The following is a 12,976-nucleotide window of genomic DNA, read 5'->3' as shown; positions in this document are numbered from 1 at the left end:
TGAGACGCAATAATTTTTTTGATTAGATAAAATTAAAATTCCTGATAATGAATTCTCGATGAATTCGGTAATATAGCAATATGATCGGTAATATAGTGACCTTTGGCCGGTTCTCGTTAATCAAACATCGCATAAATTGTCAAACGAGCTGGTTTTTATTTTTTAGTAGTGAATACAAACCTTATCATCAAGGTGAACAAGTTTGTAAACAATGACAGTTATTTTACCATTACTGATGCTAGTCAACGAAACAATTTTCGTTCGGGTGGCAGCGGAATTTGTGATTGTGGCTATTCAAATTTTGGATTTTGAGGGTTAAAATGAATTGAATCTGTGAGCCACTGTATTCGATTTAAATGAGCCATTTCTCATCGCAGAATAGAGTTAAATCTATTGTTGTCTATTGTTGTTGCATGCGAAAGGGACTTTGAATTTATTTGGAAATTTAATTTCGATCATTTTCCCTGGAAAACAATGTTTATGACATAACAGTCTGATGGAAAACGCAGTTATGATGTTGACGTTGTTATGTGATAGTAATTTCAAAGAGGATTGACTGAATGATGAAGAAGAGGGACCAGGAGGCCGAACCAGAGATAAAATGCGAGATGCCTAGAGCCTATATCTTTGAAATTTCAGGGGGGGCTCCGTTTGTACTTGTTCAACTGTACAAATGGTCAACTGTACACAGAATTTTCAGACGGTGAGAGCACCACTGTGCAGGGATTCAACTGGGGGGGGGGATGGGTCTAAAATAGGTACATCCGCAAAGAATGGTACAGGAAGTGGCGGCCATTTTCCCCAGAAGTTTCGGGGGTAGGGCCATCTAGCATCACTGTAGGGAACTGAAAAAGAGAATTTCTTTACCTGTTGTGAAAATTACCGATCGGAGAAAGGAATGCGAATGTCCTCTATCATAATTTTGTTGTAACACAAAATTTTTATGTTTTATAGATGGCGATAGTAATCCAATAATCATCTTTCAACGTTCTGTCAAGGGATGCTCAACCTAAAATACTAACGAGAATGTGCATGGAAGCTACATGCCCCGTTTTTTTCAAATAATTAATTAATTGTTAATGAATTAATTTATTGTATCGATGATGGTTATTCACTCTTTGAACTTAATCAGATATTTTTTTCGCAGGGCTCTATAATATTTCTTATTGTTACGGTTTTGCAACCCATATAATATTTTTTATTGTTACGGCTTTTTGCAACCCATCATAGCTTCGTGGTGGTCTCTTATAATCAGGGGACAAAGCTGGAATTTTTCTGATATATTTACCACAGGCATCATATTCGTATAATCTCTCTTCAGTAGGCTCAGTATCAATACACGTTTTCCAGATATCAACTGGCGTACCACATACTGTCAAATGGATTGATTGTATACCGAAATCTACTTCGGTCTTACTCCGACAGATTCCTACTTCACTGAGGGACCGCAGAATCAGTGCTCTGTTCTCATAAACAGACTCAGGATTCTCATTATTAATTAATTTTACAATCAAGTCCAACGCTCGATTATCAGTATTAGGGAATTTAATGAGTAATCCATAGCTATCATCATTGATTGCAGTGCACCACAGAATATGCAGAATTGAATCGATGCTAGATGTTTGGGAAACGTGGAGCAACTCCTCCTCAATTATGACGCCAGGTAGTAACTCACCACTTTTAAGCAATTTCACCGACTCCATATTGGATTTGTCATCTTCAGAATTGTTGGTAGTATAAAACTCTTTCACATCAGTATCCAGGGAAGATCATTTTTCTTTACACCTCCAATTATCACGAGAAATCGTGTCGATTAGCGGGAATAATTGCTTACACTGAAGACAGATACGTTGGATATTGTTGGACACTAGCAAATTGGCTATTATATGATGGCCACTCTACTGCGGTTCAGACTGTATCCGGGTCTGCGAAGATTCGACCAAAAGGTTTTATCTACGTTGTCAGGAAATCGCAGCCTGCAAAATAACTTTAATGTATGATTAAGTCCTAAATTGTCCAGTGCGTTCGTTGAATGCAAATAATGGATATTTAAGCTTTAAATTTCAAGAGATCTGTTATGATAAACCACCAAAAAGTTCGTGATGAATCATGAAGAATGTTGAAATCTTACGATTATTTATGAATGTCTCCATCATGATAGAATCACAGAGAATGTTGAAGACTTCTTATTTTTAAGGACAAAATAAAGGACATAGTTCGAACTAATATACAATGAACCATCAATGACCTGTCTGTCCGCTATTTACTCGATATCACCTTTTTTAACTGAACAGATATTTTTATAAAAAATTCGGGATCACCCTCCTTAAATTGGAAACTCACGAGTAGGATAGACCTTCTTTTGGCAAACGAATTCAAATAATGATTGAAGATAAAAATGATTGGCAATAGATGAAAATTAACGTAGTATGAATAACGCGACACGCGTAGCGCACGTGCTCATGCGCATGCACACTCGTCCGTCCGAGCAATATTCTTTAATTAATTAATAGCCCTAAATGATGATTGATAGACTAATCACGATGGACTATATATGACCTGCAAACAATTTTCAATCCAATGACGAGGTTACTTTTGACATTCAATCGAAAAATAAAAAATGGGGTGCTAACTTTTGCCTGAAAAAGTTTTTAATTAATAAAAAAATAAATATTGACTATCAACCGAATTGATTGAATATCCATGGTCTTCAATGGACCTTCAAAGGGCTTGAATGGAGAAACTGATCAATTTTTACCTATGTGGAATTAACTACCTGGGGCCCCGATGCTCTCTGTTTGTACAGTTGGTCGCGGAATCAGCTAGTTACGACTAGAATTCCCCAGATTGCTCCATTCTTTTTCTAGGTTTAAGGCCCGGATGGAGGGAATTTTTTTACAATTGGTGACTTTACGCCCTCCCACTTCGCGGTCAAACCCAGAAGCTTGATCTCACGCGATGCCCTGTCGGTAACTACGGCATTCGCTGGAAATCAGGGCGACATCAAAGAAGGAGTTTTGGAGGGCCCCTAAAAATTTTTTCATTTGTTTTTTCATTCGAAAATTCCATGGGGTTTGCCGCGGAGGTTGAATGGGGGTTAATAGCGAAACCACGCGGCGGGAGTGCGGGGGGGGATGTACGCAAAACGGCAATGTACTTTTCCCACCCTTACCAACCCTTTTCAAAATTATGTCATGGGGTCATAAAATAAAAAATTCGACCCCCATATACACATATACATTACTACCCAATTTTCCCACCCTCATCACATAATTTGTAAGCCGACCGACGGGGTAAAAAAAAATGTCTCTACAAGGGTGGGTAAATCGACTCAGGGGGTGATTCTGAGTCGATCTGTACCTATATAAGTTTTGACCCCATTTTTCCACCCTCACTACCCCTTTACCAAGATGGCCGACGGGGTGAAAAAAATGTCTCCACAGGGACGGGTAAATCGACTCAGGGGGTGATTCTGAGTCGATCTGTACCTATAAGTTTTGACCCCATTTTTCCACCCTCACTACCCCTTTACCAAGATGGCCGACGGGGTGAAAAAAATGTCTCCACAGGGGTGGGTAAATCGACTCAGGGGGTGATTCTGAGTCGATGTGTACCTATAAAAATCCACCCCATTTTTTTATCCTCACTCACCTGTAGAAATATTTTTTAATCACCCCGTCGGCCACCTTGGAAAAGGGGTAGTGAGGATGGAAAACTGGGGTCAAAATTTATAGGTACAGATCGACTCAGAATCACCCCCTGAGTCAATTTACCCACCCCTGCGGAGACATTTCTCCAGGACCCGCACACGGTGCAACCCCCCACCCCCTCTCATTACAATAATAGCGTAATTATTTCACTATTATTATTAGTACTATTATTTACAATTATTATTATTATTGTTATCGCTACATTATTAAATTTATGGGGCGTGGGAGTGAGACGGACTAACGGCTGGTACCCGTGGGGCCCCATCGTAATACGTCCCTGATCCACCGCACTCAATAATCCTCAAAACTCATGAATCCTCCGTCATGAATTTTTGTATCGTCGGTGGCGCCATCCCACGGATTCGAGCGGTATTTCTAAAAAAATATGGCTACAGCTGATCGCTTCAATCCCGGCTTTCCGAATTTACGCTGACTGTAGTGGTCAAATTGGTCCAGGAATAATTTTAAAAAATAGTGCATTATATCCCATGAATCGGAAATTAGGTGTGAAAAGTGTCGAGTGCCTGAAATAATTATAATGAGTGTTTTTTCAAGTGACAGTTAGCCACGCCATATTGACCGGGTGCCACGGTGTGCTAATTTGGACAGGGGGCGAGAATGGTGTTTTTTTTGTGTGATTTTCCAATGACAAAAAAAAATACTTCCATTCATTTTCCTCCTTCCAGACCTAATTTCCGATCCATCGGAAACAAACGTTCAATTTTTGTGACCAAAATTGGATTTTTTCGTCCAATAACCCGGTCGTAATTTCGGAAACTGGAAATGGTCAATTTTGATCAGTTTCCTAGGGAATTTCATAGGGACTTGTCTGGAAAAAATCCCTCCAACCGGGCCTTAAGCGCGTAAACCTAAACATGTGGCGCTGGGTCCACATGTACAGCCTAGCTTTTTGTTTCGACAGTTGAATCCCTGCACAGTGGTGCTCTCACCGTTTGACAATTCTCTGTACAGTTGAGAAAGTACAAACGGAACCCCCCCGCATATCTGCCAAGCCGGTAACGCCGCAGTAGCAGTCCCACTCCCACCAGTGATGCCAGATGAGGGGAAAAATCCCACGCGTGGGAATTTCGTGCGCAGCTCCCTCGCGCACTCCTCGGGTCCCCACCCGTAATGCCAGGCTCAGCGCCCATATATGAAATTGAAGACATTAAATTGCCCAATAAAACTATCAAATAAATAAATGAAATAAATAAAATTGATCGCATTATTAGTTTTTCAATTATCTAGTCATCAATAACATTCGATAGTAATAGAAGCACTGTTAATAATTCTTTGAAATTGAGTAATAAATTCATAACATTTTGTAATATTTTCTCGTTTACCAAAATTGTTTATTCTGTTGCAAAATTCAGGTTAATTGTAATTTTTGTTTTACATTCAGATTCAAATTTTGGTGGCAAATCGGAATTTTTAATTCATTACCAAAAATCCTGTTCATACGCGAATGCGTTCTTTAGGAAATACATATTAGGGAAGGTAAGAGGATTCATGAGCTTTATTAAATTTTCCACGTTTATCATTTGGGGCCCTGAAAAGGGCCGATGAGCTCTGAAAAGAACCATTTTTCGGTTCTGAAAAGAACCATTTTTCGGCAGATGAACAAAAGGACCGCTGTAAAATAAGAAAGAGTTAGTTTCACAGTTGTTGATGTTGTGAAGAATCCTGGAAATTTCCCAAAGTTTCGATTGAACCCTTGTTCTTAGTGAAATAGCTGAAGAGTGTTGGCGGCATACCGGCAAAATGAAGAGGTGATGAAGGAAACGAACGTGTTCAACATAAAGAAAATCCAACTTTACGACCTCGAATTTGAATACAAATTACTTGAATTATGTAACGCGAGATGATCTGAAGTTATTTCGACGGTTGTGCAGTCAACATTGTGACATTGCATGGAGGATCGTATCTGACAAATGGATTTAAGACAATCAGTACCAAGTTTGTTGCGTTTCTTGATTTTCACGTCGGTTACAATAGAAAAAATACGCTCAGCCTCAGCATTAGAATGTGGTAAACACAAAACAATTTTCGTGAGTTGACCTAAATTAGGGAATCGAAGAGAACCCGTGAAATCTTTCAAATTTGAAACCTCCCTCCAAAATAAATCCACTGAGAAGGATTCTACGCGTTTCTTATCTCTTGGATTAGCAAACGCATCGGGTAATGCATGCCATTCAAAAGCAAGAGCACTTTCGTCAAAATGTCCGAAGTGCTGGGCTAGATTATTAATTACTGTAGACTCGATACGTTCATCACCGTCTTCTAGGGCTTCCGTAGGACTCAAGAATTCCAAATTTTTAACTATGGGATGTGTGTGTGGTAAACGAGATTTCATTTCAGAAGTCGCAGTTATGTAGAACTGTAAACATCTGAGACGAAATTGCTCAGCGACATTTGCTGGAAAAGTTGTAATAAGTTTATCGCACTCAAGCCCGAGAGATATTTCATTTAAAGGTAGCAAATGATCGGGATGACTAATATTGATAGAAGTGGTGAAGAGGTTTTGAACTATATTTTTCTTCAAAAAATTGCGGGCCATTGTACGAATTAGTCCTTGACTTTCTCCAGCCAATTTATGAAGCATAAATTCGCGAGACTGGAATAGAGCATTAAAAGAGTTGAAAGAATGCATCGTATATTTCAAAAAAAGGAAATAAGCTCTAACACATTGATCTTCGAGTAATTCGTACAACTTCTGTGCTGAAGGTGACTGTTCTTCCAGCATAGCTGATGAGAAGAATAATTTCAAAGGTTCCCAATTATGAATAATACGCACTACACATTGATGCAAGCACAACCATCGCGTGTTTGATAAATTTAAAATTTTTAATTTTTCGATATTAAAAAATTCTTGGTATTCAGCTAATATTTCACAACGTTTAGGACTGTTTGACAGGTATCCCGATATACCTTTCATCAATTCCTCCGGTTCGTTTGGTAATTTACTGCAGGCCTTTGAAGCAATTATCGCGGATGAATGGCAAGTGCAGTTCATCAAAATAAGATTAGGAACTTCCAATTTTAATCTTTGGGCGAAGGAATTTTTCACGCCAACCATAACGCTTGCATTGTCGCAAGCCAACCCGACAATATTTTCCATGGGAATTTGTTTTTCTTCGACGGATTTTTTGAAAGAATTATAAATTTTTTCCGCGGAGCAATCCGTTGCATCTAACTTAATGAGATCTAAAAATTCTGTTTTAACTTCACTGTCTTTTGGGGAAACATATCTCGCGAGAACACAAAGAATTTTCGTTTTTGAAACATCCGTTGTTTCATCGATCAGAATTGAAAATTTATTTACCCGCAAAATTTTAACGAGATTTTCATTCGCGACCTTCCCTAAAACATTTTCAATCATACTTGTACACTTTGTACGCCCGAGAGACATATCTTTCGTGATTTGACTATCCGGAATTGCTCTTTTGAGAAGAGGAGTCAGATGATCCACAACACAAATGGGAACGTTGTGTTCAGCAAAGAAATTGGCGAGGAGAATTTCCGCGGTTTTCACCGATTCTTGATAATCTGACGCGACACTACAGGGATCTTTCTCAGGAACAATACCTTCATCACAATTTTCTACCTCGCGATTAATTGAAATTGATTTTAAAAGATTCTCTTTATGTTTACCCCCACTCGCGTGTTTCTGGAGCTCGGATTTTCCAGCAGCAATCACCTTCTCACAAGCACAACAAAACGCACTGTTCAGCTTACCTTCAACACTCTCCAACCAACTTGAAAATTCAGGCTCTTTTTTCCAGGATTCTTGAAATACCTTCCTCTTCTTCGATACTGGAATACCGGAAACTGCATCTTCCGAGCCTTGGTCCCGCTTTCCTATGTTCTCCATATTCAATTGGTATCAAACTGCGATAATCCCGTCAAAAAAAATCACTTCTAATGGATTCCCCACCGATTTTAAGTGACTGAATGAGCGAGATTCAGTTAACTTCTGTTTTGATTCGCACACGGGTGAGTGTATTGCGTCAATGTGAAAACAAAACATTGACGTTCATTGGCCCGCAGGAGGGTTACGAGTTCGCGGAATTGTCCGGAGTATCTTGATCGTTTTTTTTTCGGATATTTTCGGAAATGCTTTCGTAAAAAATTGACGGGATATTCCAAATCGGAGAAAAAAAAAGGAATTAGAAAAGAGTTTATGAAACCATTTGAATATTAAGGAATTATCAACTACGAATGGTAATAGAAATTGTTTATTTAAAATTGCTGTCTGATTTTCAATTTGCCCTCGTCGTCCTCGTCCCGCTTATCACCCTCGTTGCCCCTCATGACCCTCATGAGGCTTGACTTTTTCTTCGTGACCCTCGTGGGCCTCCAGAAATTTGCCATTCTCGCCATTCGAGCCGAATAAAATATTTAAACCTCGCGCCGGGCCGACTGCGCCCTAAAGGCTGCGCACTACTCACCGAGAGGAGTGGGAAGCGTGTGGGAATTCCCATCTGGCATCACTGACTCCCACTGCCACAGGGACAAGTCGAGAGTGGAGATATAGTTTTTTGCGCCTTTGAAATGTTTTTTTGATTTTTCAGCCCCAATATGTATTTTTAGGTTTAGAAAAATTAATTCAAAAGATCTATTCTTTCTGGTAAGGAGAGAAATATTTTCACCTGCCCAATTAGGTAAGCATGTACCAAGAGCTAGATACAATATTTCAATTGCTATATTGGCGCACAGCGAGCGTCCTTAAATCGCATGCTGTGGACGCGAGTTCGATCCCAGCCTTCATGGTTTTTTTTCTTTTTTATTTATATTATATCAATTTTTTGTCTATAAATGGTTAATCATTAATCGAAATACCTCAAGAGAATCATATCAAATGGTAATTCGATTGATGATTCACCATTTCTTAAAAAAAAAATTACGTCACCTCACGTGAATGACGGATAGTGAGGGAGAGACAGAAAGGGGGAAAGATATTTCTCTCTCGCTCATTGCAAATTTCATGACCGTCCTTTCAGCGGGGGGGGGGGGGGTGAATAAAAACCTATTATTATTAAGATTAGGATGATTTATTAGAATACAAGAATAATCTGATGAGATCAAAAATTTTAACAATAACCCTCGATTATTAAATAAACTGAATAATTGATGTAATTGCCTGATCAGACATTTAATGTTTAAAATTGGATTATCCACAAAAAAATCTTTTTGACAAAATGATGTAAATCCACTTGTTTACAAGATATTTGTCAAAAAGCATTTTTAACTAGAAAAATTCCGAAAACCACAGGCATCCCCCTTGGTATTCCGGAGATAATTGTTTGAATGTTAATTATCTCATGATGCAACAGGCTTACAGTATTTTGTCAAGAAACCTCTCTTGTTGTAAATTAAATTTACAATAAAAAATATTTGTTTGCCGAGGATACTGATTTTTAGGGTGGATGGGGAGGAATGCTATGATGGGTAATTTTTGTTCTGAATAAATTAGAAGAATGGTTAATTATTTCACTGAATTATTGCTGTCGTGGTTATCACTCAGGTCAATTAAATTAAAACACCACTTTATGTTGATATCCTTAATCGCGAATACTTTCCCGTGGTTGTCTTCAATTTTCACTATGTAAAGGTGATGGTAATGTATCTAAATTTACGGAAAAAAGGGGTCCACACTGGTGGTGGCGTAGCTGGGAACACTCAGTAGTGGACCGATAATTGTAAAACGAACTCTTAATTAAACGAAAAGCGTAGCGTTAAAGGCCGAATACAATACCGTTGGCCGTTGTGTTTCCGGATTTGCGGTAGGGCCTGACCGTTGACCCGACGATGTCCGAAATCTGACGGCTTTGGACGGGTTCTGGAAAAATCGGAAATCGTGTCACGAATTCAATGGCGCCAGCCAAATTGCCCTAGCTAAGATATTTCCAAAGATATGGGAGAATAAAAATAGGTAAAAAAACTTTTTAAGTTAAACGGTTTTATGTTAAACATACATTGCAATGTTTAAGATAAATGTACTAAAAACCAAAAAATAATAAAATAGATACAGTCGTGGGAGTTATAAACATATTCATGGACTAGACTAAAATAAAACCGTGGAGAACGTCAATTGTCTACAATCGTTGATTAAAATGTTTGTTTTGTAATGTTACACTACAATTAGGCAGTTGTTCAACCGACAGCGATGGACGTGTGATAAGTAGGGCTAGAATGTGGAAACAAGCTAGCAAGCTCGATTATAAGCGAGTTTTAGGGTTTCATAGTGGTGAGCGAGTAGTACTTTTATCATATGTTTTGTCGATTAAAGACAAACTGCGAGCAGTGAAACGATTCCTTGCCAGCCAGAAGTGTGAATGTCCAACGATAAATTAGTTGAAACATCTCTTTTATTTACATGGAGTGTATCACTATTGGAATTTCCATGAGCAAGAAAATAGTAAGTAATTTCCTCACCGTCTGCGGGCCAACTGCCTAACGACGAATTAAACGATTCTTCTATCGCACATTAAGTCGATAATTTGTAGACAATTGACGTGCCCCACGGTTTTATTTTAGTCTAGTCTATGCATATGTTTATAATTCCCACGACTGTATCTATTTTATTATTTTTTGGTTTTTAGTACATTTATCTTAAACATTGCAATGTATGTTTAACATAAAACCGTTCAACTTAAAAAGTTTTTTTACCTATTTTATGTCTGTGCCTTCGGCTTGACCCTTCGGAGATAACTTACCGCATCCTATGCATGTGTGTGTACGTACAATTTACCTAAATCTCACTGTCAATGCCATATTTAGGGTATAAAGGGGACTCCTACGTGCCGTGCGAGGAGCTTCGCGATTGTCGCGGGGCTCTTCAGTACGCTTTCGTTTTCCGAAGCGTGTGTGTGTAAAACAAAAAAAAAAAATTTTTTTTGTTAACCGTTGTAGTAACGTTCAGTAATAATTGGCACAAAAGTGCAGAAATTCCATTGTGGATTCAAAGGTGAGTATCTCTCTGTCCTTGCCTTCGAAGTTTTTGTTTTAGGGTTTAGGTCATCGGTGATGGAGATAAAAAAAAAATGGGGCGAGACCGTCCCCGACTTCCGCCATTTTAAGCTACGGTTGGATAGCCCCCGTGTGTCAGGACTCACGAGAAACTTCTCTGCGCATATACACACACTTCGTCAACGAGTGATTTCCGCAACCTGCAGTCATCCGCTCAGGCATGCGATGACAGCTTATTAGGCCGGGGGGGAAGAGGTTAACCTCTCCCCTTCTCACCTCCTTCAGGAAGGTACTTTCCGCTGCCCGCAGTCATCCGCTCGGGCATGCGATGACCGCCTGACAAGCTGGGGGAGATGGTTTAACCGCTCTCTTCCACTCTTCACTGGAACGAAATACCCTACATGCGGGAACGTAAGACGATGTCATAGCAGGGTCCAGCGGTCTAACCTCTGTCCTACCTTACTGTCATTGCAGTGGGTAAAGTAAATATGGACCCGGGGAAGAGACTGAGAGGTCGAGGCCATGCTCCCACCTTCTCACAGTCAATACAACCCTTCATAACCCCTTTGAACAGTCATCTTCAATTTCGGGGAGGGGTGGGGCAACCAGCGCAAACGACAAATGACTGCAATATCTAAACCCCCTATGCATGATCCTTCTGGTGAATCTGGTTTTCTGTTCAAAACATTTCCAGGAAGAGAGGAACTGGGCGACGTTGGAAGATTTGTTGGGATGGGCAGCTGCCACCGAGGAGGAGGATGCGACGCTAGATCTTCTGAAGCTATCCGCCAGCAAAAGTTTACCAGAAGGATGGCAGATGGGGAGAGTCTTGGTGCTATCAAATAGAGAGCTCTTCGGATCAGAAAAAGAGATCGACACTCTTCTCTTCAAAAAAATTGAGTTTGCAATCCCTACTCTGGATGTGGTTATGGCTTTCAAACTAACAGCCACGAATCTTAATGTAGAGTCCTTCAGCGCTTGTAAAAAGGCCATGCTGGCCTGGCCGTTCTGCAGGGCCCTTATTTTAAGCCCCCCTTCGTTAGTGAATAAAGTGCGGGGGTCGATAAGGGAGGCACAGAAGTTCGTGCAGTCATTAGCGACAATCAGACACCTTTTAACGCCCTGGGCAATGGCAGCTACAGAGCTTCAACGATTGTCAGGGACCGGGAGTCAACTCGAGGCGCTCGAGGAGTCAGAGGAGTCGGAAGAACCTCCGGTCAAAAGGTCGTGCCTGGAAGCCCTGGAGAATCGAATGACCTCCATGTTTAATATTCTTTACGAAAAAATCGACAATCAAGCTACACAGTGTCCCACTTCGCCCCAGAGTCTAGAGGGGTCGTCATCAGATGAATGGGAAGGCGCACCGGAAGAGTCAGAATCGGAGCAGGACCGCAAGTCTTCTAGTGGTCTTGAAACCACGCAACGCCTAGCATGGGATCCGTTGGTAAAGGAATGCGAGCGCCCCATTCCTGAGCCAAAATCAGCTATCAGGGCTCAGGGAATCAGATGTCAAAAATTGGGATCGTCGGCATGGAATAAAATTCGATATCTGGAAGTGCAGAAGAGACTGGGAGCTTCACCGGTTTTCAACGCTCTCAAGGTCAATAATGAATTAACAAACGTAAGCCCATCCACTTACCGCCAGGCGATCATGGCTAAAACCGATCTATTGACAGGCACTCTCTCTCATGGTCTTTTAATACAAAGGGAGCGTCTTTCTGACGCATTCAATTCATTGGTAGCGAAGCACCCGGTAGTCCTCCCGGATATCAAGGCCCTGTTCCTTGGGGACTCGCCAGTCAGCACGATTTCTGATGATTTACTCCACTACACTTGTGCAAGAAGAGCCGAATTCATCGAAATGAGGAGAAACGCCTTTAAAGCACCAGAGCCCCATCATGCAGCGAAGCTAGCAGAGGTTCCCCCGTCAGAATCCCACCTGTTTGAGGAAAAACAGTTATCAGAATTCTTGAATCAGCAAGGGGGTGTCTCCAAGGTCTTCCCCCCGAGGCTAAAACGTCACCAGTTCAAGGGCTCGCATTCCTTTCGCCCCAGAACTCAGCCTAACTCAGAAAATACCACTCATCCACGTCTCTCAAAAGCAAGACCGTCGACCAGTTCAGCCACACGTAAGCCGGAAGCGAGATCTTCAAAGAACCCACCAAAGCGTAGGGATTCAAGGAAAAGAAGCGCTCACTATCGCAGAGCATGACTACGATTCTCCATTCGAAGGGGGGCGATTGGGTCAATTTATTCCCAGGTGGATCAAAGCAGGAGCGCCAAAACACGTTTTAAGC

General features: G+C 40.7%; 2 protein-coding genes across 3 annotated transcripts; one reads left to right on the top strand and one right to left on the bottom strand.

Moving 5' to 3' along the window:
* Positions 1–9: 9 nt before the first annotated feature.
* On the bottom strand, positions 10–2,630 carry LOC135165647 (uncharacterized). Of its 2 annotated transcripts, XM_064127126.1 has the most exons (3): positions 2,132–2,630; positions 1,289–1,976; positions 10–1,039 (listed from the first exon to the last, which is right to left on the bottom strand). In XM_064127126.1, the coding sequence occupies exons 2-3, from the start codon at positions 1,701–1,703 to the stop codon at positions 1,005–1,007; spliced, it is 450 nt and encodes a 149-aa protein (XP_063983196.1). In that variant the 5' UTR covers positions 1,704–1,976; positions 2,132–2,630; the 3' UTR covers positions 10–1,004. The 2 variants fall into 2 exon arrangements, with proteins under 2 accessions (XP_063983196.1, XP_063983195.1); XM_064127125.1 differs by having other exon boundaries at positions 10–1,976.
* A 7,974-nt stretch (positions 2,631–10,604) lies between these two features.
* On the top strand, positions 10,605–12,891 carry LOC135164959 (uncharacterized). Its single transcript, XM_064125778.1, has 2 exons — positions 10,605–10,677; positions 11,374–12,891. The coding sequence occupies exon 2, from the start codon at positions 11,497–11,499 to the stop codon at positions 12,889–12,891; it is 1,395 nt and encodes a 464-aa protein (XP_063981848.1). The 5' UTR covers positions 10,605–10,677; positions 11,374–11,496.
* Positions 12,892–12,976: the final 85 nt, after the last annotated feature.

This window comes from Diachasmimorpha longicaudata, chromosome 8 (genome assembly GCF_034640455.1).
Source record: "Diachasmimorpha longicaudata isolate KC_UGA_2023 chromosome 8, iyDiaLong2, whole genome shotgun sequence".
In the NCBI taxonomy this organism is placed as follows: domain Eukaryota; kingdom Metazoa; phylum Arthropoda; class Insecta; order Hymenoptera; family Braconidae; genus Diachasmimorpha; species Diachasmimorpha longicaudata.
Note: the sequence above shows the minus strand (reverse complement) of the source record. Positions and strands in the feature narration are given on the sequence as shown.

What these genes read in the sequence shown, in the direction of transcription:
- LOC135164959 (XM_064125778.1), top strand. Translation starts at nt 11,497, where the DNA reads ATGGGGAGAGTCTTGGTGCTATCAAATAGAGAGCTCTTCGGATCAGAA.
- LOC135165647 (XM_064127125.1), bottom strand. Translation starts at nt 1,703, where the DNA reads ATGGAGTCGGTGAAATTGCTTAAAAGTGGTGAGTTACTACCTGGCGTC.